We start from the raw sequence: 26,262 nt of genomic DNA, 5'->3' as shown, positions 1-26,262 counted from the left end.
TCTGATACATCATTTATTACGTAATTGGTAATTTTCAGTTACAATGAACAGCCGATATGCAAGATACAGTAGTTGTCTTAAACTCAAAAGGTATTACATCCAATGAATTTCATTGCAGCAGGGAGCCAAGGCAATAAGACTTGTTGAAATAGCACAGAGCTAATTTAGACTTTATAATAATTATGTAACACTCCATAATTATATATATATAAAAACGCCCATGCACCCATCTGCTGAGCCAATCCATACATGTCCATGAGAGGCTGTGTGCCTGAGCTAGTGCACGTTTTCACTGTCAGAAGTTCCTACAGTCTCTGGTTTCAGGAACAGAAGCGGCTCTTGAATAGTGTGTGACTGCCTTGTGACGCAGAGAATAGAACAACATACAACTATTACATACATATCCTAACACCAGCCCACTTACCATGACAGCTGCTGAAATCCAAACAAATGTGATGTCACTTTAAGAACAAACTGTTCATCACTTTGTTGGTAAAACAAGGACTACTGGACAAGGGGGTCAACACTTGATGCCCTTTTGACTATTAGAAAAAATGTTTTCCCCTGTGACAATAATCCTTAAAAGGCTATGGGAGTCTCCCACATCAGTGATCATGGGTACACACCTAATAATAAATAAATAAAATATCAGTTACACTGGCAAAACCATTTAATTTATAAAAACAATAGAAAAACTACTTAAATGAAATGTACATATTCTTTACATAATTAGAAAGCACTGTCCATGAGCTGCCACTTATGTAATCAAGATGTGTGGTCATTCATAAACATGCACCCAACCGTATATACAGCACGACACACAATATCAAATAGCATTTAGAGAAAGTGCTAATGTTCGTCTTTAAAATGAGATGCAAATATCTTTGCTATTCTCTTGGTCTCTTCTTTCTTCATGGACGACGGTGGTATATTGGGCCTGGGACGAGGAACGCGGCGAAGAGAACTCTTTTTCTGCAAAAAAGAGATTCAATCAATTGTTTAGCATAGAAACTGGCCTATTGATACTAGTTTGCAAGCAAACAAAATGCATCATTAGGCTTTAAATGGAGATACTGGGAGATAAGAAATGTGAAAACGCAAAGATTAACACTACCATTGTGTGTTAATGAGTCAGTCCTTCCTCCATCAAATAGAACCAGCCCCACATTGGTCAAATACATACAAATATGTGATCAATCACGATGAACTCTACTCTTAAAAGGGCTGGTCAGATGTTTGTTTTAATATTAGCACAGAGTGACTAGCTGGAACTAGTTTCCTTTAGCATTGAGTGACTAGCTGGAACCAGTTCTCTGACATGTCCTGCGAACTCTGTAGTCCCACTGCGTGATAAACAACTGCACCTCCACACCCCCTTCTTGAAACTGGATACATGCCAGTCTGACGCAGGGGCCCGGACAAGCAGGCATACCTCCCTATCACCACAGATGCCCTTTAGTTATTTAAGTTAAGTTATGAGCCAAACCAAAATGATTATTCTCATTAGAACAACTCCTGACCTATTAATGATAAAAGACAAGAAATGTTGTTTTCTCACAAATAGTAGGCCTAAATCTCCCATAGCCAGACTGCCAAGTGTGTTACCACACAGACAGACATATCAGCCCAGTGACTGTGACCCCACAGTTAAAGGTCAACACAACGCTGAGACGGAAAGACACTCAGGGTTCTTGTTTTATGATATTTCAGTCAATGGCGTGTGGAGCGCCCTGAGTTTCTCCCTCTCTCTAAAGATGAGCTTAACGGTTATTTTCTCCTTAGCAATGCAACCATTTGAGAGAGATCACACCACTGCTAAAGACTAATCCTCAGGGCAGGAAAAACAATTTCTCTCATGATAAAAGCCCCCCACCGTAGAAGTATATTTTAAAGAAGGCGGTGGCCTCTTATACTACTAGCTGCTGCACTGGCTCGGCTCTTGCAGTCGCTCAGCTCTTGCAGTCGCTAGAGTGGCTCAGCTCTTGCAGTCGCGAGAGTGGCTCAGCTCTTGCAGTCGCGAGAGTGGCTCAGCTCTTGCAGTCGCGAGAGTGGCTCAGCTCTTGCAGTCGCGAGAGTGGCTCAGCTCTTGCAGTCGCGAGAGTGGCTCAGCTCTTGCAGTCGCGAGAGTGGCTCAGCTCTTGCAGTCGCGAGAGTGACTCAGCTCTTGCAGTCGCTAGAGTGGCTCAGCTCTTGCAGTCGCGAGAGTGGCTCAGCTCTTGCAGTCGCGAGAGTGGCTCAGCTCTTGCAGTCGCGAGAGTGGCTCAGCTCTTGCAGTCGCGAGAGTGGCTCAGCTCTTGCAGTCGCGAGAGTGGCTCAGCTCTTGCAGTCGCGAGAGTGACTCAGCTCTTGCAGTCGCGAGAGTGACTCAGCTCTTGCAGTCACGAGAGTGACTCAGCTCTTGCAGTTACGAGAGTGACTCAGTTCTTGCAGTCACTAGACTGGTCTAGACTGGTGCACTCTTGGACTCCCGAGTGGCACAGAGGTCTAAGGCACTGCATCACAGTGCTAGAGGCGTCACTACTGTCCCGGATTTGATCCCGTGCTGTCCTTGATCGAGAGTCCCATAGGGCAGTGCACAATTGGCCCAGCGTCGTCTGGGTTAGGGGAGGGTTTGGCTGGACGGGCTTTAGCTGGCTCATCGGGCTCTCTCAACCTCTTGGGGCAGGCCGGGCGGCTGCAGGTGACCTTGGTCGTCAGTTGAACGGTGTTTCCTCTGACACATTGGCGCGGCTGTCTTCCGGGTTAAGCAGCACGGTGTTAAGAAGCGCGGTTTGGCGGGTCATGTTTTGGAGGATGCATGACTCGACCTTCGCCTCCCGAGCCTGTTGGGGAGTTCAGCAATGAGACAAGATCGAAATTGGGGAGAAAAAAGGGGTAAAATTCATACAAAAAAATAGACTGGTGCACTCTGTGTGACTCCTATACTGGCCCCCTTTACTCGCCGACATCCAAGCTGGACGAGGAATGGTACATAGTGACCTATTAGTAGCTATGTTCTCCTTTGGCATTGGTATGACAGAATATTAGCACTGGAAGATGATGACTTGGCAACTTCAAGACTGTAGAGGCAGTTTCCTTATTAGTCAGCAGCGTGCGCCTGATATATATCAATATATATATATCAGTATATCAATATTCTGTAACCCATGGCTTGTAATGCAACAATCAATCTTTTTAGTGGAATTTGCTACTACTCTAAATGTTGATCTGGGTCTCAGTTACTCATGTCTAGAATTGTAAAAACCTGTTATAATAGCATATTCAGGCTCAACCCAGAAGCAGAAGTAAAGCAGATTGAGGCAGAGAGAGAAAGAGGGGACAGGGCTGGTACTGTACTTACTGGGTCAGAAGAGGCCAGGGGGAAGACAGGTGCTATGCATAGCGCTCTCATAGAAGCCTCCATGTGGTGAGATGAGAGGAAGAAATTAGGGATCTCCACGGGGTCAGAGCTGGACAAAAGGCAGTTAAGGAACAAGCAAAACCAAGCATGCGGGTACTGTATTTATTCTTGGGTCCATGTTGAAACTGTTATAAAAAATAAATAAAAAACAGCTTTAGCTAAACAGTTAGAATAACAAAGAGGTAAGAAACCAATGCTGACAATGCAAGGATACTGTTTAGACTTCCTGTTGTCTTCTTTGTGTAGGAACGTTTCTGGCTGATATGTGTCAGATGTGACAACAACATGTTCTGTGTCCTCTTCTGAGAAAGCAGCTGTGTCGTACAACAACCCGGAGGTCTCAACCTCTGACAGAGCTTCTCTGTCACCAGGAACCCTGCTAGCAGTCTCTCCACTACACAATAAGGACTGTTCGTGTAGAGCAGCAGTGATGGACTCCTGATGTAGTGCTGTCTCATTGTCAGAGGTTTGGAGTGTCCTCTCACCATCACTCAACGCGTCTTCCTCCTCATCTGTGTCTGGTCCATGAGAGAATTCAGAGTTAACATGTTGCTCCCTCTCCTCTAGTCTGCTGCCTATGGCCTCACTAGACCTCCAAGCCTGCAGGGTGTCAGTCAGCAGATCAGACCTATCCCCCTCCTGTTGGGTGAGGCTGGGGTGGTAGGAGTAGTCCAAGGCTTGGCGCTCCTCTGGTGTCTCCAGACTCTCCAGAGAGGCTAGGTCTGGGTCTGACAGCAAGCTGGTCCAGGGGCTAGTTCTGTCTGTTAGAGATGCAAACTCATTCAGAGGCCTGGGCTCTACCACGGTCTCCTCATAATCTCCATCCTCTCTGGGACCTCCTCCATCATCTTCAGATGCAGGGGCCTTGTCCTCCTCCTCTTCATCAGCCTGAGAATCACTGTGTTCCTGATACATACATGGTACAGGTGAAGGGACAGGAGACAAATCCTCCTGGGGGGAGCCTGATGCTTTATGGAAACATGGAGCACTCTGGGGGAATGTTTCATAGCCTTCGGGCAGGTGGTGGTCATCTGGAACAGGGGGAGTTGTTGAGCTGTTCTTGGGGCTAGAAGGTATTGTCTCCATGCGATGATGTCCCTGTAGACCTGGAAAAAGGAAAGAGATGTGTTGAGTGGCCCGACACTAATAACAGTATAATAAATTAACAAGGCAATCCCCAAGACGTGGACATGAAGTAACATTTTGGATACCCTTTGAATAGGTATGCACCCCAAATCTCATCCTATTCCCTATATAGTGAGAGAAAAAAAGTTCTGGGACACTGTAAAGTCCATAGAGAATAAGAACACCCCCTCCCAGCTGCCCACTGCAAAGAAGATAGGAAACACTGTCACCACTGATAAATCCACTATAATTGAGAATTTCAATAAGCATTTTTCTACGACTGGCCATGCTTTCCACCTAGCTACCCCTACCCCGGTCAACAGCACTGCACCCCCCACAGCAACTCGCCCAAGCCTTCCCCATTTCTCCTTCTCCCAAATCCAGACAGCTGATGTTCTGAAAGAGCTTCAAAATTTGGACCCCTACAAATCAGCAGGGCTAGACAATCTGGACCCTTTCTTTCAAAAAGTATCTGCCAAAATTGTTGCCACCCCTATTACTAGCCTGTTTAACCTCTCTTTCGTGTCGTCTGAGATTCCCAAAGATTGGAAAGCAGCTGCAGTCATCCCCCTCTTCAAAGGGGGGGACACTCTTGACCCAAACTGCTACAGACCTATATCTATCCTACCCTGCCTTTCTAAGGTCTTCGAAAGCCAAGTCAACAAACAGATTACGACCATTTCGAATCTCACCATACCCTCTCTGCTATGCAATCTGGTTTCAGAGCCGGTCATGGGTGTACCTCAGTCACGCTCAAGGTACGAAACGATATCTTAACCGCCATCGATAAGAAACATTGCTGTGCAGCCGTATTCATTGATCTGGCCAACGCTTTCGACTCTGTCAATTACCACAACCTCATCGGCAGACTCGACAGCCTTGGTTTCTCAAATGATTGCCTTACCTGGTTCACCAACTACTTCTCTAATAGAGTTCAGTGTGTCAAATCGGAGGGTCGTCTGCTGTCCGGACCTCTGGCAGTCTCTATTTGGGTGCCACAGGGTTCAATTCTTGGACCGACTCTTCTCTGTATACATCAATGATGTCGCTCTTGCTGCTGGTGAGTCTCTGATCCACCTCTACGCAGACGACACCATTCTGTATACTTCTGGCCCTTCTTTGGCCACTGTGTTAACAACCCTCCAGGCAAGCTTCAATGCCATACAACTCTTTTTCCGTGGCCTCCAATTGCTCTTAAATACAAGTAAAACTAAATGCATGCTCTTCAACCGATCGCTGCCTGCACCTGCCCACCTGTCCAACATCACTACTCTGGACGGCTCGGACTTAGAATACGTGGACAACTACAAATACCTAGGTGTCTGGTTAGACTGTAAAGTCTCCTTCCAGACTCACATCAAACATCTCCAATCCAAAGTTAAATCTAGAATTGGCTTCCTATTTCACAACAAAGCATCCTTCACTCATGCTGCCAAACATACCCTTGTAAAACTGATCATCCTACCAATCCTCGACTTCGGCGATGTCATTTACAAAATAGCCTCCAATACCCTACTCAACAAATTGGATGCAGTCTATCACAGTGCCATCCGTTTTGTCACCAAAGCCCCATATACTACCCACCATTGCGACCTGTACGCTCTCGTTGGCTGGCCCTCGCTTCATACTCGTTGCCAAACCCACTGGCTCCATGTCATCTACAAGACCCTGCTAGGTAAAGTCCCCCCTTCATCTCAGCTCGCTGGTCACCACAGCATCACCCACCAGTAGCACGCGCTCCAGCAGGTATATCTCTCTGGTCACCCCCAAAAACAATTATTTCTTTGGCCGCCTGTCCTTCCAGTTCCCTGCTGCCAATGACTGGAACGAACTACAAAAATCTCTGAAACTGGAAACACTTACCTTCCTCACCAGCTGTCAGAGCAGCTCACAGATTACTGCACCTGTACATAGCCCACCTATAATTTAGCCCAAACAACTACCCCTTTCCCTACTGAATTTATTTTATTTATTTATTTTGCTCCTTTGCACCCCATTATTTTTATTTTTACTTTGCACATTCTTCCACTGCAAATCTACCATTCCAGTGTTTTAGTTGCTATATTGTATTTACTTTGCCACCATGGCCTCTTTTTTACCTTTACCTCCCTTATCTTATCTCACCTCATTTGCTCACACCATATATAGACTTGTTCCTACTGTATGTTTGTTTTACTCCATGTGTAACTCTGTATCGTTGTATGTGTCGAACTGCTTTGCTTTATCTTGCCCAGGTCGCAATTGTAAATGAGAACTTGTTCTCAACTTGCCTAACTGGTTAAATAAAGGTGAAAAAAATAAAAAATACAAATAAAAAGTGCTATACTTTTGAACAGAGCCCTATGGGAATAGGCTGCCATTTGGGACTAATCAGGTGAAGAGCATCTCACCACTGATGAGGTTGTTAACCTCCCCAACCAGGCGGGTGGACTTGAGAAGGAGCTGGGAGGAGTCTGTGTCTGAGACCTGGTGCTCGTCCAGTCTGGAGCGCTGGCCCTGCTCACTTTGAGAGGGGAAGGTAGGGGTGGACAGCTTATGGCTGAAGTACCTCTGGATGTCATCCAACTCACTTAGGTTCTTCCTAGAACAAACACAACAAGCACATTCCTTATTGAAAAGTTACTTCGGTGACACTTTCTGTGTGGGTATACAGTAAACAGTCCAGCCCCGCCCTATAGGGCCTGGTCAAAAGTAGTGCACTACATAGGGAATAGGGTGTCATTTGGGATGCAGACCTAATGTTCCAATCATTTACCGGAGTGCTGAGAACAGAACGGAGCTGGAGGGATGGGTGTCCACCGCAACAGCACTGGTGGGGTGGCCCCCTCCCCCCTCCTGAAGACTCTGGTGGTACAGTCGCACCCTGTCCATGTGCTCATCATGCCGGTCACTTTCACTGGACCTGAGACATCGGGAAGAAGGGGGAGAGCAGAAAGGGGGAGGAGGAGAGCAGGAGGTGGCGACAGGGAGAGGGGGATAGCAGAAAGGGGGAGAGCAGGAGGAGAGGAGACCAGGAAAAAAAAAAGTAACACCATTATGAATTGTTGAAGTGGTTCTCCAAAGGGTAGGTTTGTATGATACCATACACTTTATGTTGCATCTCATTGAAATGGATTACTTGCATGTTAAAGAAAGAATTGTGAGGGACAGAGCTAGAGACGAGCCCTACAGTACCTTTCTGGCAGCAGCCTGTCTAGGTGGTGGGGTGTGGATTTGATCCTCTGCTCTGTGTAGCGGCTGACGTGGGAGGGGAAGCTGCTGTATGTGGCTGTCGTGTGGTAATAGAGGGGCAGGGTCTGGAACAAAGCCTGACAAATAAAACACACGCACCAAGGCTGTTAAACCCACAAAGATATACAAGTAGTACAAAACACTGATGCACTCAAATCCATTCTGGCTCAGACAAGGTTACTTACCTACTTACTAAATGCTAAGATGCTTTAGGAAGAACTTAATACAGACTAACAGTGAAAGCCACTGCTGTACTCACTGAGGAGTCTTTGTTGCCGTCACACACAGCCTGTCTCTGACCCCGCAGCTCCTGGACTCCCTTAAGTGGGGAGACAGACACTTTGAGCTGGCCCTGGCACTGGCCATTGAAGTCAGTGATGTTGTACCAGCCACACACTGACTGGAAGCCTGACAGGAGAGGGGACAGGTCCACTGAGGCAAACCCAATCACCCGCTCCACCTCTAACAAGACAAGACACAGGACTAATGAAGTGCATTAAACATTAAAACACTAACTTTATCCCCTTCAAGAATTGTTGGTTGACAGCTAGAGTATTACTACATTGCTGTACTGTACCTCCTTTGTGCCAGACTTTGAACACCAGGGACTGTTGTGGATCCAGAAGAAGTTGCTTTGACAGCCTGTGATTATCAAACAGTATATTAGTTCAGCGTGACACGGTCTGACAGAGGGCATTCTAAACTAGGCATGTTCCAATAATATCAACAGCACATTTGTTCATAATCATCGAAAGTATCCTTAATATGGATTCATAACTTTTACATATTTGGGCCCATTAAACCTGAATATTACATAAACAGTATGAGTTTTAGGGGTTAAAACTAAAATAAATACCACGACTAGAGATATCTCCCCCCAAAAAATCCATATTGCGATAAATTGCCTGAATTGATTCGATAACGATAAATAGAACAATACGTTAACATTAATGTGCACCAGTTTTTTCAAAATAAACCTGAATTTTATCTCCAATCTCTAGTATAGTCTACATATCGTAATGAAGGACATCAGCTAAATGCCTGCGATAAGAGATTTGTATTGTATCCCCTTTCATACCAAAAAGTTATGACCATCATGTTTTAAGGGAAAGAGGATGATTTTATAAATGTATTAAACTGAGTTTGACCAATTCCAGTCCTTTTCAATATGAAAAACTAAATAAAAATAATCCATATGATGCAAATCTGTCTGTGACGGATAACTTTAACCCATGTGTTGTCTAAACCTCTAAAGTAAGCTATAGATGGTACACAGGTAGTCTACCTGCACTCCTGCTGGTGGTCCCAGACGGGGCAGTGACTGTCTGCTATGAGAGCTGTGGTGACTGGTTCAGCAGAGTCAGTCGTGACGTAGGACACCCAACAACTAGGCAGCCCTCCACTACGCTCAGCTAGAGGACAGCCTGCCAAGGAGACGCAACACAACCATCAGACTCATCAACAAAGTGTTAAAGGACACAATTAAAATGGATGACCCTACTGGAAGGATGTGTCACAAATGGCACCCTATTCCCTATGGGCAATGGTCAAAAGTAGTACACTAAATAGGAAATAGGATGCAATTTGGGAGGCAATCTGTGTACCTTTAAGACTGAGGTGCATGGCCCTGTCCACAGTGATGGTGACAGTGAACGTGTCCTCCATGCTGACCTCGAAGGGCTGTAAAGGCTCGACACTCACTGAGGACTTGGTCTGGTGTCTGCTGGGTGTTCCAGACTGTCTGGACAAAGCTGCTGTGGATGAAGGGACTCCCTGCCCTCCCTCATTCTCCTCTCCCTGGCTGTCACAGTTCTCCTGGTCCTGGCTGTCCCCTCCTCCAGGTGTGTGCGCCTCTGGGAGGGATCCAGGGGTCAGGGTGATGTGGACCCTTAGGGCAGCTCCACTCAGATCTGGGGCGGAGCGCCTGAACAGGGGGTACACACCTACACAAACAAAACACTGGTGTGTTACTGATGACCCTTATGTAACATTATATTACAACATAGCATTTACAAAGGCTAGATAGTCAACGATTAGTTTGAGGTCGTCATTGACTGTTAGTTATATCAGTACTGTGCAATTTAGTATCTTGAAAGGAGCAAATAAAATGTCTTATTTTTTTAGTAAATGTATTATTAGTATTATGTACCACTGAGATTCAGCTTGTGCCTTGCCATCTTGGCCAGGGAGGAGAGGTCGACGAAGGCTGAGCCCACCAGCCGGTCCATGTCATGAGGCCTTGGTCTCCTGTCCTTCCCAAAGGCCACCCACATCTGAATCTCAAGCTTCTCCTCCCGGAAGTACCACAGCAGGGGCTGGCTGCTCCTCAGCTCCACAGTCCTGCTTCCTCTGAAGGCCACCGTGGCCAGGCCCTCTTCCCCTCCACCTCCCTCCTCCGCCACAGACAGGCCAGGGTGTCTGAGCTGGGAGCAGAAGGCCTCTCCGTCGTAGAGTTTATATCTAAAGTAGCAGTAGGTGGAGCGTTGCAGCTCGCTGTGTCCAGGCAGGAGGAGACAGTGGACAGGCAGCCAAGCTCTGGGCATGGACATGGTCAGGGACACCGTCCTCGGAGTTTCAGCCCACGTATCTCCCTCATTGGGTAGCTCCTCTTCCTCCCTCCCCACCTCCCAGCCCAGGCCCTGGGCGGCAGTGATGACCTTCTCTCTATCTGAATGGTGTGCAAAGTTGATGGAGATGTCCAGGCCGCCCACGAATATGTGATGTCTGAGGGATGAGGTCAGGTCCTTCGGCAGAGACACTCCAAACCACCCACTGATCCCTGGGAATTTACAACACGTTAGCAGTCGGTTGGTTGGTAAAGACTGACCCACTGACCTTATAACAGCACTGACTGAGTGTATTACACAGCATACTGAACCTGTTCTTTTATGGATGAGATCAGCCAGCTGAATTCTCACTGTACCCAACAGAGTATTCTTTGATCTCGCGCTGACCATCACTGCAGTAATAAAACACACAAAATGCATAAATACATAAATCCCATTGGATTCCATCATTGTTACATTAGGAAGATGAGCAAACTGTGAAAATAAATTGTATAATAATATTTCCTTGTAACAATTGACGTTAAAACCCAACTTGTAGGATCGAGTACTTGAGCTGTACTTGAGCTGCAGCGAACCCATGATTGTCAATTGGATATATTAAATGTCTGATATGGCTTTTGTTTACAATTGCACCCAATAAATACCAAATAAACAAATAACAAATAAAACAATTCATGCACAGTATTCTGATTGTATGACTAAATCCCATTGCAGCTGCTTCCTCACCCATGCGACTGTCTCTATTCCAGAGAGTGAAGACAGCTGTGGCCTCCTGCAGGAGCTCAGCCAGGCTGCAGGTCTCCCCAGAGCTCCTCTGGACCTGTATGAACCAATTAATTAATTCAATTCTTGTTTTATTGTCCCATAGGAAAACTTGTGACAACAACACAGGTATTCATCTACATCATGTGAGTTCCATCACCTGCAGCTCACAGGGGAACTCGGTGTGGTGGTCAAACTCTGGGCAGAAGGTCCTGGCGGCCACACGGGTACTGCGCCTCTCACTCTCAGGCAGGAAGGAGAGATGGGCAGTAACGTACACATTCACCCCAACATCAGCATAGTACTGAAACGTTTCATCTTGCTCTGACAAAGCCCTGTGGGAGTGTATGTTTGTTAGAAACAAATTGAGTTTAAATGCACATTTATTGTAAAGCACTAGGCCGTGTTACTGTAAAGCACTTTGTGACAACCGCTGACATAAAAAGGGCTTTGGTTTGATTGAACCAATTGAAATGCAGTGAATATTTATCAAAGTGCAGCTTCTACTCTTAAACCTTGAATGCCATCTACCATAGTGCCCTTCATTTTGTTACAGGTGACAGTTTTGATAGTCATCACTGTATCCTGTATCAAATGGTAGCTGGACTTCGCTGAAGACCCGTAAATCTCTACATTAGTCCTTTTTTGTTAACAAGGCCCTACTTCCTAAACTTGTCTTATCTAACTTTGCGGTTGAAGTATAGACACTTGAGTTGCCTAACACGTTCACAGGATTGGTTAACTTGAGGTCCCTATGGTCTCCACCGAGCTAGGTAAATCTGCTTTTAGTTTTAATGCACCGTATTTCTGTAACAAAATGTAATATTTTGAATATATTTCATCTTGATGTTCTGGTTCCTTTCGAGCAATTTAAAGTATTGATTGTGGACTTATTTGTGGAGGAATGTAAGCATTTTCTGGGTGATTTGTGAAGTTTTAATTGTGCTTACCATGACTGTATTTTTGTATTTTAAATGTGTGTGATATATTAATATTATACAGGGCATACTTGGAAAAGAGACCTAGGTCTCAATATGTCATCCCTGTTAAAATAGGTTAAATAAATAAAAACTCAGAACATTCCAATGATTGGAATAGAGAGGGAGAGATGGCAGTACCTTGCTGCTGCCTGTAGTCCTGCTGCCCTGTGCACCTGAACCACCATGGTCACCACCCGAGAGGCAGCCCCCCCACTCCTTACATCAGATATCAACGGACGTTGTTTGTAATGAACAAACACATCAAGCAATCCTTGGAGAGTACATACAACAAAGTTAACTGATCAAATACTGTATGTATGTATGTAAGGAAAGTGTCTTGATTTCAGGTTTTGTAAGTACAGTACAGCATTGCCTGCACGTGTTACCTGAGGGCTGAGGTTGGTGTCCAGCAGGGCTGTCAGTCCTGGGCATCAGCGGAAGGGAGAAGACCTGGGCTTCAGTGGGCTGTTGTCTCTGCATGGTCACCATGGCGCACAGCTTGGACAGGGGCAGCATCCCTTTAGCCACCAACTGGTCCCGGACATTTGGGTAATAGTACCTGCAAAGGTGGGTCAAATAAATTCCATTAAACCACCAGTCTAAAAAAAACTATGGAAGCTTGAGTGCCAATCTGTTTGTGGTATCATGTCAACTTGACACCAAACATGGCTTGACAATGACAGCAATGGAGTTGACAAGAGCACAAATAGATCTGGGACCAGGATAAAACAACGTTGCGTCGCGTATACTGGCCTCGAGTGGTCAGGAGGGACATAACAGGTTCTGTCCCAAATGGCACTTAAATAAAGGTAAAAAAATAAATAAAAATTAACTAGGCAAGTCAGTTAAGAACAAATTGTTATTTTCAATGACGGCCTAGGAACAGTGGGTTAACTGCCTGTTCAGGGGCAGAACGACAGATTTGTACCTTGTCAGCTCGGGGGTTTGAACTTGAAACCTTCCGGTTACTAGTCCAACACTCTAACCACTAGGCTACCCTGCCACCCCTATATAGTGCACTACTTTTGACCAGGGCTCACAGACTGACCTGCACCACACTTCAAATGGGATGCCTCCTCCATTGGCCAGGCCCTGGCTGGAGAAAGAGCTGAGTAGCAGTCTCTGGACTGGGACTTCTACAGGAGCCAGCAGCACATGACTCTCACTGTGGCCAAACACTGGGTCAGGAACACACAGGGTAGTGGTGGTACGGAACTGCCTCAGATTCACACCTAGGGAGGAGAGAAATGGACAGTACATTAGCAGAGGATAAACAGACAACAGACCTCAAACCCTCATGTCAAATGTGATAAATGTGTATTCAAGGCTAGAACAAGAAAAATATTAGTGCAGTGTTAACTGTTACAACACTGAGACAAAGGGCCCTTGTCAAATGCACTGCACCATAAAGGGTATATGGTTGGATGTAGCCAAAGACAAGAAACTTAAACATGAGCTATTTGCTTACTGCAGTTTAACAGATTTGGGTCCAGACTTTGAGCAGGAGGCTCCTCCTGAGTAGGGAAGGTGTACTGGACATAACAGTCAGCCTCCCCCCAGACTGTAGACTGTAGTGGTGTCAGCCCCTTCACTCTCTCCACTCTCACCACAAACAAGTGCTCTCTCATAGTCTCCTCGGGAGACTGCTTCACCTGGAGGATAACAAGGATAAAACTGTTACAAGGACCGCTGGAATTGAATTTACCCTGAAATCCTGGACTTGTATGAATAACATTGAACAGCAAAATCCTGAAACAACTTGCATTAAAAACATTTTAAAGACAGAAAAAAATTAATAGCTAATAAAATTTTGTTCCTTGTGTGGTTGGTGATCCAGCAAATGGGCTGGTCTTGGGAGATGAGACACAGAGCCAAGTTCTTCATCCCTCATATGCTGCAGAGATACTATTTGGACAGATAGACCCATGGCTAGAAGCACCCGGAGGTTGCCCTTAATAATGCCTGAAAACACATCAATGACTGGCATGTAGCTGTCCACGCCTAACACTGGGTACTGAGCCTGAAGCAGAAGGTGGGAAATCTTGGGATCTCTGAAAAACAAAAGAAGAATCAATCAAACAAAAATACATTGTATTGAGTAGCTGTTTCCATAATAACAGGTGTAATATGACTCATTTATATATAGTACAAAGGTTGAGTTATAACAAGATAATGTATTTCAAACCTTTCCCTCACCTGAAGGACATGTAGAACTGGTGGAGGGGTAGTTTGACCAGCCCTAGGAGCCGATCCTGCCCTAAGCTTCCTGCTCTCTGCCAAACCTCAATCACCATCACATTGTTCCTCATCCTCTCTAGCAGCCTCGAGGTCAAGGCCACAGGAGCCATCTGAGAAACAGAGTATTTAAACTCACATCTACCAAGCAGACAGAATCTCATCATATAAAGACACCCTATTCCTTTTATAGTTCACTACTTTTGACTAGGCTGAGGGCCCATTTGGAAGGGGTTTCATCGCCTATGATATGAATACCCTTAACCAGTGGAGGCTAATTGTAATGGCTGGAATGGAATCAATGGAACGGTATCAAACATATGGAAACCACGTTTGACTCTGTTCCATTTAAACCACTCCAGCCACTACAATAAGCCCGTCCTCCTATAGCTCATCCTACCAGCCTCCTCTGCCTTCAGCAGCATCACGCTGACTGGGTATAAAATGAATCTGTTCCATCAGTTAGTTACCTGTACAAAGTTGAACGAGGGGTTTGCCTGGCCCCAGCTGATCACTGATCTGGACGTCTCATCCTGGCCAAAGAGCTTACAGTTCAAGTAGACATTAGGAGGCTGCATGGGTCCACAGCTAAAGTCCTTTCCATTAGGCACCATGAGCAAAGCATGCAGCAGAACCCCACTGTCCTCCTCCACCACCTGATGGGCCTGAGGTTTGTCATGAGATGTCTGAAGGCTGGTGAGAGGTGAGGGACCTTGTGGGGCCATAAAAAAAACATTTACAGTTGAAGTCGGATGTTTACATACACCTTAGCCAAATACATTTAACTCAGTTTTTCACAATTCCTGACATGTAATCCTAGTAAAAAAGCCCCGTCTTAGGTCAGTTAGGATTACCACTTTATTTTAAGAATGTGAAATGTCAGAATTGTAGAGAGAATGATTTATTTCAGCTTTTATTTCTTTCATCACATTCCCAGTGGGGCAGAAGATAACATACACGCAGTTAGTATTTGGGATCATTGCCTTTAAATTGTTTAACTTGGGTCAAATGTTTAGGGTAGCCTTTCACATAACTTTTCCAAATTAAGTTGGGTGAATTTTGGCCCATTTCTCCTGACAGAGCTGGTGTAACTGAATCAGGTTTGTAGGCCTCCTTGCTCACACACACTTTTTCAGTTCTGGCCACAAATCATCTATGGGATTGAGGTCAGGGCTTTGTGATGGCCACTCTAATACCTTGACTTTGTTGTCCTTAAGCCATTTGCCACAACTTTGGAAGTACGCTTGGGGTCATTGTCCATTTAGAAGACACATTTACAACTAAGCTTTAACTTCCTGACTGACGTCTTGAGATGTTTTCCTTCCTCATGAAGCCATCTATTTTGTGATGTTCACCAGTCCCTCCTGCAGCAAAGCACCGCCACAACATGATGCTCCCACCCCTTTGCTTCACGGTTAGGATGGTGTTCTTCAGCTTCCAAGCCTCCCCCTTTTTCCTCCAAACACAACGATGGTCATTATGGCCAAACAGTTCTATTTTTGTTTCATCAGAGCAGAGGACATTTTTCCAAAAAGTACAATCTTTGTCCCATGTGTAGTTGCAAATGGTAGTCTGGCTTTTTTATGGCGGGTTTGGAGCAATGGCTTCTTCCTTGCTGAACGGCCTTTCAGGTTACTATGGATATTGATACTTTGTACCGGTTTCCTCCAGCATCTTCACAAGCCCTTTGCTGTTGTTCTGGGATTGATTTGCACTTTTCGCACCAAAGTACATTACTCTCCAGGAGACAGAACGTGTCTCCTTCCTGAGCGGCATGACGGCTGCGTGCTCCCATGGTGTTTATACTTGCATACTATTGTTTGTACAGATGAATGTGGTACCTTCAGGCATTTGGAAATTGCTTCCAAGGATGAACCAAACTTGTGGAGGGCTACAATTTCTTTTCTGATGTCTTGGCTGATTTATTTAGATTTTCCCATGATGTCAGGCAAAGAGGCACTGAGTTTGAAGGTAGGTCTTGAAATACATCCACAGCGACACCTCCAATTGACTTAAATGGTGTCAATTAGCCTATCAGAATCTTCTAAAGCCATGACATCATTTTCAGGAATTTTCCAAGCTGTTTAAAGGCACAGTCAACTTAGTGTAAGTACACATCTGACCCACTGGAATTGTGATACAGTAATTTATAAGTGAAATAATCTGTCTGTAAACAATTGCTGGAAAAATTACTTGTGTAATGCACAAAGTAGATGTCCTAACTGACTTGCCAAAACTACAGTTTGTTAACAAGAAATTTGTGGAGTGGTTGAAAAACGAGTCTTAATGACTCCAACCTAAGTATATGTAAACTTACGACTTCAACTGTATGTGATTGATTTTTGTTCCTAGTAGTCTTTTTATTTGTTACACACAAGGATGAGTTGAGTGTGTTCCCTTCCTTTACTGACCTTGAGGGGCCACAGTTATTTTTCCCGTCCTGGAATATCTATTAACAGTAGATAGAGGGATATCCTCCCCTCTAGTGTCGTGATGCTGAGGCCTAATGGTTGTCATGTCCACCCTTGAGGGGCTAGCTTCTCTCTGGGGACTGGTCAGGGCATGGGAGGGGGCTCTGTAACTAGCTCCAGCTGACCTTTGACCATTGGCTGATGAGAAATCTTTGTTGTCTGCAGCCAGTTCAAGTGACACCTGGAGAAACAAAGAGGGAGGGATTGTTGTATTTATTTTTATTTAACCAGGTGGGCTAGTTGAGAACAAGTTCTCATTTACAACTGCGACAGGGGCAAGATAAAGCAAAGCAGTGCGACACAAATAATAACACAGAGTTACACATAGAATAAACAAACAAACAGTCAATAACACAATAGGAAAAAAGTCTAGTCTAAAGTGTGTGCAAATGAGGTAAGGGAGGTAGGCAATAAATAGGCCATAGTGGAGAAATAATTACAATTTAGCAATTAAACACTGGAGTGATAGATGTGCAGAAGATGAATGTGCAAGTAGAGACACTGGGGTGCAAAGGAGAAAAATAAACAACAATGAGGTAGTTGGATGGGCTATGTACAGGTGCCGTGATCTGTGAGCTGCTCTGAAAGCTGATGCTTAAAGTTGGTGAGGGAGATATGAGTCTCCAGCTTCAGTGATTTTTGCAATTCGTTCCAGTCAACAAATATGAAGCAAGGGCCAACCAACGAGAGCATACAGGTCGCAGTGGTGGGTAGTATATGGGGCTTTGGTGACAAAATGGATCGCACTGTTATAGACTGCATCCCATTTGCTGAGTAGAGTTTTGGAGGCTATTATGTAAATGACATCGCCGAAGTCAAGGATCGGTAGTATAGTCAGTTTTACTAGGGTGTGTTTGGCAGAATGAGTGAATGATGCTTATTGCGAAATAGGAAGCCAATTCTAGATTTAATTTTGGATTGGAGATGCTTCATGTGAGTCTGGAAGGAGAGTTTATAGTCTAACCAGACACCTAGGTATTATGTCCACATAAGTCAGAACCGTCCAGAGTAGTGATGCTGGATAGGCGGGCAGGTGCTGGTATCGATCGGTTGAAGAGCATGCATTTAGTTTTACTTGCATTTAAGAGCAGTTGGAGGCCACAGAAGGAGAGTTGTATGGCATTGAAGCTCGTCTGGAGGTTAGTTAACACAGTGTCCAAAGAAGGGCCAGAAGTATACAGAATGGTATCGTCTGCGTAGAGGTGGATCAGAGAATCACCAACAGGAAGAGCGATATCTTTGATGTATACAAAGGAAAAGAGTCGTCCCAAGAATTGAATCCTGTGGCACCCCCATAGAGACTGCCAGAGGTCCGGACAACAAGCCCTCCGATTTGACACACTGAACTCTATCTGAGAAGCAGTTGGTGGACCAGGCTAGGCAGTCATTTGAGAAACCAAGGCTGTTGAGTCTGCCGATAATGAGTAATAATCCAACAATACACTCAATATGTCAACAACCACCTAAATATGATAAACGTAAACAAAGGATGTGTCCCAAATAGTACCATCTTTTCTACGTAACCCTATTCCCTTTGGGCTCTGGTCAAAAGTACAGCACTATAAAGGGAATAGGGTGCCATTTGGGATGTAGACAAAATGGTGGACAGTGGCAGACAGGCTCACCTTGAGGGAGCCGATGTCCTGGCTCTCACCAGTCCCCTGCAGACTCTGGACAGGCAGAACGATAGTCTGACTCAGCTGCTCCCTCTGCAGTAGACAGCGGAGGGGGAACACAGCCTTGCCAATGGCTACAGGCTGCAGAACAACACAGAACACATCCATTAAGGTGCAATATACCAACTATATACTATCTATAACTACATAACTTGGGTAAAGCAGCATAGAGGCTTGGTTACTGTACAATAAAACATAAAAGAAAGTAGATTTTTGTTGTCATACAAGTGTCCACATACTTTCTTCTGGGAGCTGTTTCTGAAGTAGATGTTAAATGTGAGTTCTGTTCCCCACCACTGCTCAATAGTTGACCCACTGAAGTGGACTGGAAACACATTGAGCTGCTGAAAGTTCACCACTACAATGCAGAGTGAGACAGACATCTTTAACAAAACCTTCATGTTATCATTCCTAATAATTCACAATATAAATTGAAATATCAAACTCTCTGATAATGCTAAAGAAATGTGTCTACAACACAAATGGCACCAAAAGTAGTGCACTATATAGGAAACAGGGTGCCATAAAGGACACAATCTGACAATGTTAAAGTCTTACCACCTCCTGGAACTTTACTAGAGAAGACTCGTGTCACCTCTGCTGCCAGGGCCTGACTAGGATCATGCCTGCTGGAAGCTACGGGGAACAGGTACTCCACAAAATAGGAGCTATGAAAAGAGACAGACATGAAGCAGGAGCAGACAAAAGATAGAACTTCTGTATTATAATGGTAATCAAACAAAAGGGGAGACAAACATTTGAAATATTGGGCGTGTTAGTTTTGCATCCTAAAGGGAACCGAGTGATGCAAAACGAATGTGCCCATTGGCATGTTTCATTATGGTGCATACCATTTCTTAGAGGAGAGGGGTCGAGGAGGTTTCCCTTTGCCAGACGTCTTCTTAGGTGGTGTGGTGGTGGTGCTGTCGGCAGGCACAGTCAGGGAGTGAATCACTACTCTGGCCAACCGGACCTCACCTAGGACGGTGAGCTGGTCCATACACAGCCCAGGAAGCATATCCCCAGTCCCTGGAGTCTGCACATTTTCTGAGTCCAGGCTGACACAGAAGGTTCATTACTGTACAATGACTTAAATTCATTTTGAAATGTTCAATATATCTTTACAAAGTAAAGACAGAGACACTAGTAGAGACAACAGCAGAAATGAGTATAACTGACCCTCCACTTTTCTTTGGACCAGAGTGCCTCAGCTCTTTATCATCACCCCTCTTCTTGAGATTCTTCTTTGGAGAAGGACCATCCTTGTCGTCATCACTTGGACTGCTGTTAGACATCTGAAGGACACAGAGGTAAAATAGTGACCCGAAAGGCTACAGTATTGCCAATGTAAACATATACGGTAATATTGGTAAACAGAGTGCAGGTATCCATCTTTCCATTATCCTGCTTTTTCAAACTTGCGTACGTATAACTGACAACATTTTTTATTAAGGACTAGAAAAGAGTGCAGAAACCCATTGTTTCCTTGGTAAACAGAGGACAGGTGACTGGTGGCTGACACTCACAGGAACTTTGTAGAAGAGGTTCTCTAGCAGGCTCTGGTCATACTGTGGGTCATTGAGTTCACTGTCTCCATACACACTGAGGAAAGAATCAGGAGGAGAGCCCTCTCCATCCCAGATAGGGAGAGCAGATCCGTTCAAACTAACAGAAGGAGAAAGAACACGACACACAGTTACTTATAGATCTATACTGCACAGTTACTGATACGTTTAATCAACTTGGTACCAATTACTAGGTAAATACAGTTTTGTTTGTTTCTTAATATGCTAAGATGGGGGTCAAGGCTACCTGCCCAGTAGCAGATCCACTGCCCTGTTCTCAGTGTCAGCAGCAGAACAGTCTGGGCTGAGGTAGTCTGGGGGACTGTGGGGAGACTGCAGGAGACTGGAGTCAGCATGCAGAATGTTCTGCAGTAGCCTCCCACGGGGAGGAATGGACGGCCTAAAGAAACAAAAACAAGTTCCCTAAGCCACGCATAAGTCAATGAGAGAGATTTTTAAAAGGACTGAAGCCATATGTATCAAGCATCTCAGAGTAGGTGCACTGATGTAGGATCAGATTCCCCCTAACCATGTCTTTTTTCTTATGGTTTAAAGGGCAAAACTGATCTTAAATCAGCACTCCTACGTACTCTAAAACGCTTGATACATACGGCCCCTGAACTTAGTTTAATACTAACATTGGTGGTGCTCCTATGTTGTCCTTTGGAAGAGGTAGAGGAGTGTCTTTCAGAGCCAGTTCAGAGTCCATGTCAGACTTTAAAGCTGATACCACCATGGCATTTCTAAGCTTGCTTCCACGCTCTAAAATAACTAAAACAGGAAAGGATACAGTAGGGAAGTTAGCAGAAGAAGACAGTTTCTCTATTGTACGCCTTCAGTGCAGTCAGAAAGTATTCAGACCCCTTCCCCTTTTCCACATTTGGTTACGTAACAGCCTTATAATAAAATTGATTAAATGTTTTTAAAATCCTAATCTATCTACACACAACATCCCATAATGACAAAGTAAAAACAGGTTTAGACATTTTTGCAAATGTATTAAAAACAAAAAACAGAAATACCTTATTTACATAAGTATTCAGACTCTGTGCTATGAGACTCAAAAATTCAGCTCAGGTGCCTCCTGTTTCCATTGATCATCCTTGAGATGTTTCTACAACTTGATTGGAGTCCACCTGTTGTAAATTCAATTGATTGGACATGATTTGGAAAGGCACACACCAGTCTATATAAGGTCCCACAGTTGACAGTGCATGTCAGAGCAAAAATCAAGCCATGAGGTTGAAAGAATTGTCCGTAGAGCTCAGAGACAGGATTGTGTCGAGGCACAGATCAATCAAATACATGTATAAAGCCATTTTTACATCAGCCGATGTCACAAAGTGCTATTCAGAAACCCAGCCCAAAACCCCAAACAGCAAGCAATGCAGATGTAGAAGGGTACCAAAAAAGGTCTGCAGCATTGAATGTCCCCAAGAACACAGCGCCCTCCCATCATTCTAAAATGGAAGAAGTTTGGAATCACCAAGAATCTTCTTAGAGCTTGCCGCCCGGCCTAACTGAGCAATCGGGAGAGAAGGGCCTTGGTCAGGGAGGTGACCAAGAACCGATGGTCTCTCTGACAGAGCTCTAGAGTTCTTCTGTGGCGATGGGAGAATCATCCAGAAGGACAGCCATCTCGGCAGCATTCCACCAATCAGGTCAGACGGATGTAAAAGGTACATGACAGCCTGCTTGGAATTTGCCAAAAGGCACCTAAAGGACTCTCAGACCATGAGAAACAAGATTCTCTGTTCTGATGAAACCAAGAGTGAACTCTTTGGACTGAATCCCAAGCGTCACTTCTGAAGGAAACCTGGCACCATCCCTATGGTGAAGCATGGTGGAAGCATCATGCTGAGGGGATGTTTTTCAGCGGCAGGAACTGGGAGACTAGTCAGGATCGAGGGAAAGATTAACAGAGTAACAGAGCAAAGTACAGAGAGATCCTGGATGAAAAACTGCTCCAGAGCGCTCAGGACTTCAGACTGGGGCGAAGGTTCACCTTCCAACAGAACAACGATCCCAAGCACACAGCCAAGACAACACAGGAGTGGCTTCGGGACAAGTCTCAATGTCCTTGAGTGGTCCAGCCAGAGCCCGGAGTTGAACTCAATCTAACATCTCTGGAGAGAGCTGAAAATCGCTGTGCAGCGACACTCCACGTCTAATCTGAAAGAGTTTGAGAGGACCCACAGAGAAGAATGGGAGAAACTACCCAAATACAGGTGTGCCAGGCTTGTAGCATCACACCCAAGAAGACTTGAGGCTGTAATCACTACCAAAGGTGCTTCAACAAAGTAATGTATAAAGGGACTAAATACTTATGTACATAAGGCTGTAATGTAACAAATGTGGGAAAAAGTCAAGGGGTCTGAATACTTTCCAAATGCCCTGTATATGATCCCTTTACAGTATGTACATGATGATGCTGTAGTAGGCTACAACCTGAAAGTATGTCGTTGGTGGTCTGTCCGTGAGTTGATTCCTGCACTGTTGGATTTGCCGCTTCCTGTCCATGTTGAGATCTACTTGATGTTGGCTTTTGGTTCTCAAGTGCCAAGTCAGTCTTTTTTTCCGTCTGAGCATTTTGGAAGTACAAATGGTCTTTCCCTCTGAAAATATTACAAAAGCATGAAAGCATCACTGAAACAAGAGAGAAGCTGCTTGAACAGACAGTAGATCTATGACATTAATAGATTGTCTACCTTGGCGTAATGCTCCCTGACTCTTTCCCACTGTTGACAGAGAGTGGTCTGGACAAGGAGGGCACCACCCGAATGTTTGGTTGAGATGCTGGCTTCACTGTGGACCTGAATGCAGACACAGCCGTTTCGGTACTCATGTCTATGGTGGGAACTGAGCAGCTGCTGTCGTACGTTTCAGTCAGGGCCTCCAGAGCAAGCGACACCTGGAAAAAATGTTAATCAAGAACAATCTATATGTAGACTCATCCAATTCACTGATGTTTTTTAACAGAGAGCCTGGGAAAGCAAGATAGATGCTTTGTGGTTTATCAGAATGAAATAACACATTTTCAATTGGGTTGCAGCCTAACTACCTGTAATTCTCCAAGCTTCTCAGACGTTGGAGACAACAGGGTGAAGAACCCACTGATGGAGTGTGACAGAGAGAGACAAGAAATCCCAGCAACCTGAGCACGAGCAATTGGCAGGTGTTCTGGCTTTGTCAGCACCTCCAGCACCAGAGAGCCCATATCTGTAATACAGACAACATATATAGGGAAAATCAACAGCATAAGGAGGTCATTTGAATATTCTGAAGACAGCTTGGATCACACAATGTGGCATACCATGCATGCAATAGTTACCTGTTAAGTAGGATGTGAACTGCTTCGGCCCACATCGGATGGGAAAGCGAGCTGTGGACTTCACAGTCTTCTGTGTCGTTTGTGACCCATCCCGTGGTCTGAAGTGGGTCCCATTGGAAGACTCTCCCCACCAGCGCAATCTGATAAAAGTTGTCGGGGAAGGCTTGGGGACTGTCCATAAAACTCTGCTTACTGTCACTCGTAGAAAGCATCGCAGCTGACCCTCAACCAGTGGAGGGAGGCTTGTGGTTGGGGACACATCACTGGGGACTGCAACATTTTTTTTTGTTAATGTACCTTACATGATGTTACTTACAGCGTAAAATAAATGTCTACTACTAACGTTAGTTATAAAAAAGTACTAGTTCATATAAAAAAGTACTAGCTCAGGTCAACGTGCATGATTCGGATCTGCATTACGAGGCATGCGCCTGGACACAAGGCGGTAAAAAGTAGTTTATTTCGTATTTTGGAGAAATTACACCCTGCTCCTACCGCGAAGAGAAATTTAGCACCCGTGAAACATATTTACTCTGGCGCGTTACAAAATATATATGGGGCCAGTTAGCGTTAATAAACAAAGTCAGTGCAGGTAACGTTCTGTTGTTGTTCGCTGGCAACAACAAGCTAGCTAGCAACAACAACAAACAAGCGACAGAAATTGGCTTAGCTACTAGGTCCATCAATTGAGGTTGCAAGTTTTCACTATATCCATGTCATTAGCATGCAGCTAACTAGTTAGCAGCAAGCAGCTTCAAATGAGAATCTACATTTTTCACCAGTCACCACACACAGCCAGCAGCATAGCGTTAGCTAGCTAATGAGATTGACGTTGTTCGTAGCTAGCTACCTTTCCTCCTGATGCTTCCACATTTGGTAGACTTCAATTTTTTTGTCTTCATTCCTTACCAATGAATGTGATGTGACAATATTAAACCTAAATTACATTATGTAAACAAGTTGTCAGTGCAAACTGTCCCTGAGCAACAACGTTCGTTAACTTTCCTCAGTCCCGCCTCTAATCCAAAAACCGCCGCTGTTATCCCGTGGTGCACTGTGGGAAGTTGTGTCAATGCAACTCCAACCTCTCATCACCAGCACCAGTCACCACTAGAGAGCAGCACTGTTCTGTACAATACTGTAATGTATCAGGTCCACCATCATCATAGATGGTGAAATTAAAATCAACGTTCACAAATCCTAGTCTTCAATTATTTGTGGGTACTGGATTTGAGGCTTTTGTTCCAAACCCGGGTGTAACACACAACTCGGCAATTCAAGATCTTGATTAGCAGTGTATATGTAAATCCAGATGTGCTAGAGCAGGTATTCCCAAACTGGGGTACGCGCAATGCCGTCGGGCTACGCCAAATAAAAATGGGATTCATATTTTAAAATATATATAATATATATTTTAATATCTATATTTTTATATATACAGTCCATTTATATTTTTCAACTCTCGCTTCCAATAATGGTCCGTATGTGGCCAAACGTAGCTGCTGCTCATTCCGTTTGCTCGAAAATGGACAAATGGTTAGAAAAAGTAAGGCCCGCGTCCATAGAGACAGATACCAGCTCTACTATCAGCAGTACTACACCTGCACCTGTTAACGACACAAGTTGTTCTGCTTCCACGAGCACATCCAATGCTAGCATCAGTAATTCTACATTTGTTGTTAGCTTCGCTAGCATGGACACTGACAGTTGTGAATCTGATGCAGCCGAAGAGCTACTGCCGCACTGCTCAAAAAAATAAAGGGAACACTTAAACTACACTGTAACTCCAAGTCAATCACACTTCTGTGAAATCAAACTGTCCACTTAGGAAGCAACACTGATTGACAATACATTGCACATGCTGTTGTGTTAATGGAATAGACAACAGGTGGAAATTATAGGCAATTATAGCAAGACACCCCCAATAAAGGAGTGGTTCTGCAGGTGGTGACCACAGACCACTTCTCAGTTCCTATGCTTCCTGGCTGATGTTTTGGTCACTTTTGAATGCTGGCGGTGCTTTCACTCTAGTGGTAGCATGAGACGGAGTCTACAACCCACACAAGTGGCTCAGGTAGTGCAACTCATCCAGGATGGCACATCAATGCGAGCTGTGGCAAGAAGGTTTGCTGTGTCTGTCAGCGTAGTGTCCAGAGCATGGAGGCGCTACCAGGAGACAGGCCAGTACATCAGGAGACGTGGAGGAGGCCGTAGGAGGGCAACAACCCAGCAGCAGGACCGCTACCTCCGCCTTTGTGCAAGGAGGAGCAGGAGGATCACTGCCAGAACCCTGCAAAATGGTATGAGGGCCCGACGTCCACAGGTAGGGGTTGTGCTTACAGCCCAACACCATGCAGGACATTTGGCATTTGCCAGAGAACACCAAGATTGGCAAATTCGCCACTGGCGCCCTGTGCTCTTCACTAATGAAAGCAGGTTCACACTGAGCACATGTGACAGACGTGACAGTCTGGAGACGCCGTGGAGAACGTTTTGCTGCCTGCAACATCCTCCAGCGGTTTGGCGGTGGGTCAGTCATGGTGTGGGGTGGCATTTCTTTGGGGGGCCGCACAGCCCTCCATGTGCTTGCCAGAGGTAGCCTGACTGCCATTAGGTACCGAGATGAGATACTCAGACCCCTTGTGAGACCATATGCTGGTGCGGTTGGCCCTGGGTTCCTCCTAATGCAAGACAATGCTAGACCTCATGTGGCTGGAGTGTGTCAGCAGTTCCTGCAAGAGGAAGGCATTGATGCTATGGACTGGCCCGCCCGTTCCCCAGACCTGAATCCAATTGAGCACATCTGGGACATCATGTCTCGCTCCATCCACCAACGCCACGTTGCACCACAGACTGTCCAGGAGTAGGCGGATGCTTTAGTCTAGGTCTGGGAGGAGATCCCTCAAGAGACCATCCGCC

The 26,262-nt window shown here is 45.1% G+C and overlaps 1 protein-coding gene across 1 annotated transcript; it reads right to left on the bottom strand.

Moving 5' to 3' along the window:
• On the bottom strand, nt 1–24,354 carry c2cd3 (C2 domain containing 3 centriole elongation regulator). The gene is made up of 35 exons (XM_064984850.1): nt 24,194–24,354; nt 23,344–23,613; nt 23,074–23,231; nt 22,721–22,923; nt 22,461–22,627; nt 20,651–20,783; nt 20,260–20,412; nt 19,974–20,112; nt 19,627–19,742; nt 19,299–19,505; nt 19,006–19,115; nt 18,687–18,805; nt 18,397–18,528; nt 16,712–16,952; nt 14,771–15,012; nt 14,262–14,413; nt 13,877–14,116; nt 13,534–13,721; nt 13,114–13,297; nt 12,452–12,624; nt 12,204–12,336; nt 11,246–11,420; nt 11,050–11,143; nt 10,635–10,715; nt 9,906–10,535; nt 9,361–9,699; nt 9,042–9,180; nt 8,334–8,398; nt 8,016–8,218; nt 7,700–7,833; nt 7,281–7,427; nt 6,916–7,106; nt 3,615–4,506; nt 3,341–3,449; nt 1–972 (listed from the first exon to the last, which is right to left on the bottom strand). The coding sequence occupies exons 1-35, from the start codon at nt 24,243–24,245 to the stop codon at nt 850–852; spliced, it is 6,834 nt and encodes a 2,277-aa protein (XP_064840922.1). The 5' UTR covers nt 24,246–24,354; the 3' UTR covers nt 1–849.
• Between the last annotated feature and the right edge of the window lie 1,908 nt (nt 24,355–26,262).

The sequence above is a fragment of the Oncorhynchus masou genome, chromosome 13, assembly GCF_036934945.1.
Source record: "Oncorhynchus masou masou isolate Uvic2021 chromosome 13, UVic_Omas_1.1, whole genome shotgun sequence".
In the NCBI taxonomy this organism is placed as follows: Eukaryota; Metazoa; Chordata; class Actinopteri; order Salmoniformes; family Salmonidae; genus Oncorhynchus; species Oncorhynchus masou.
The sequence above is the reverse complement of the archived record's forward strand: the minus strand, read 5'-3'. Positions and strand labels throughout refer to the sequence as shown.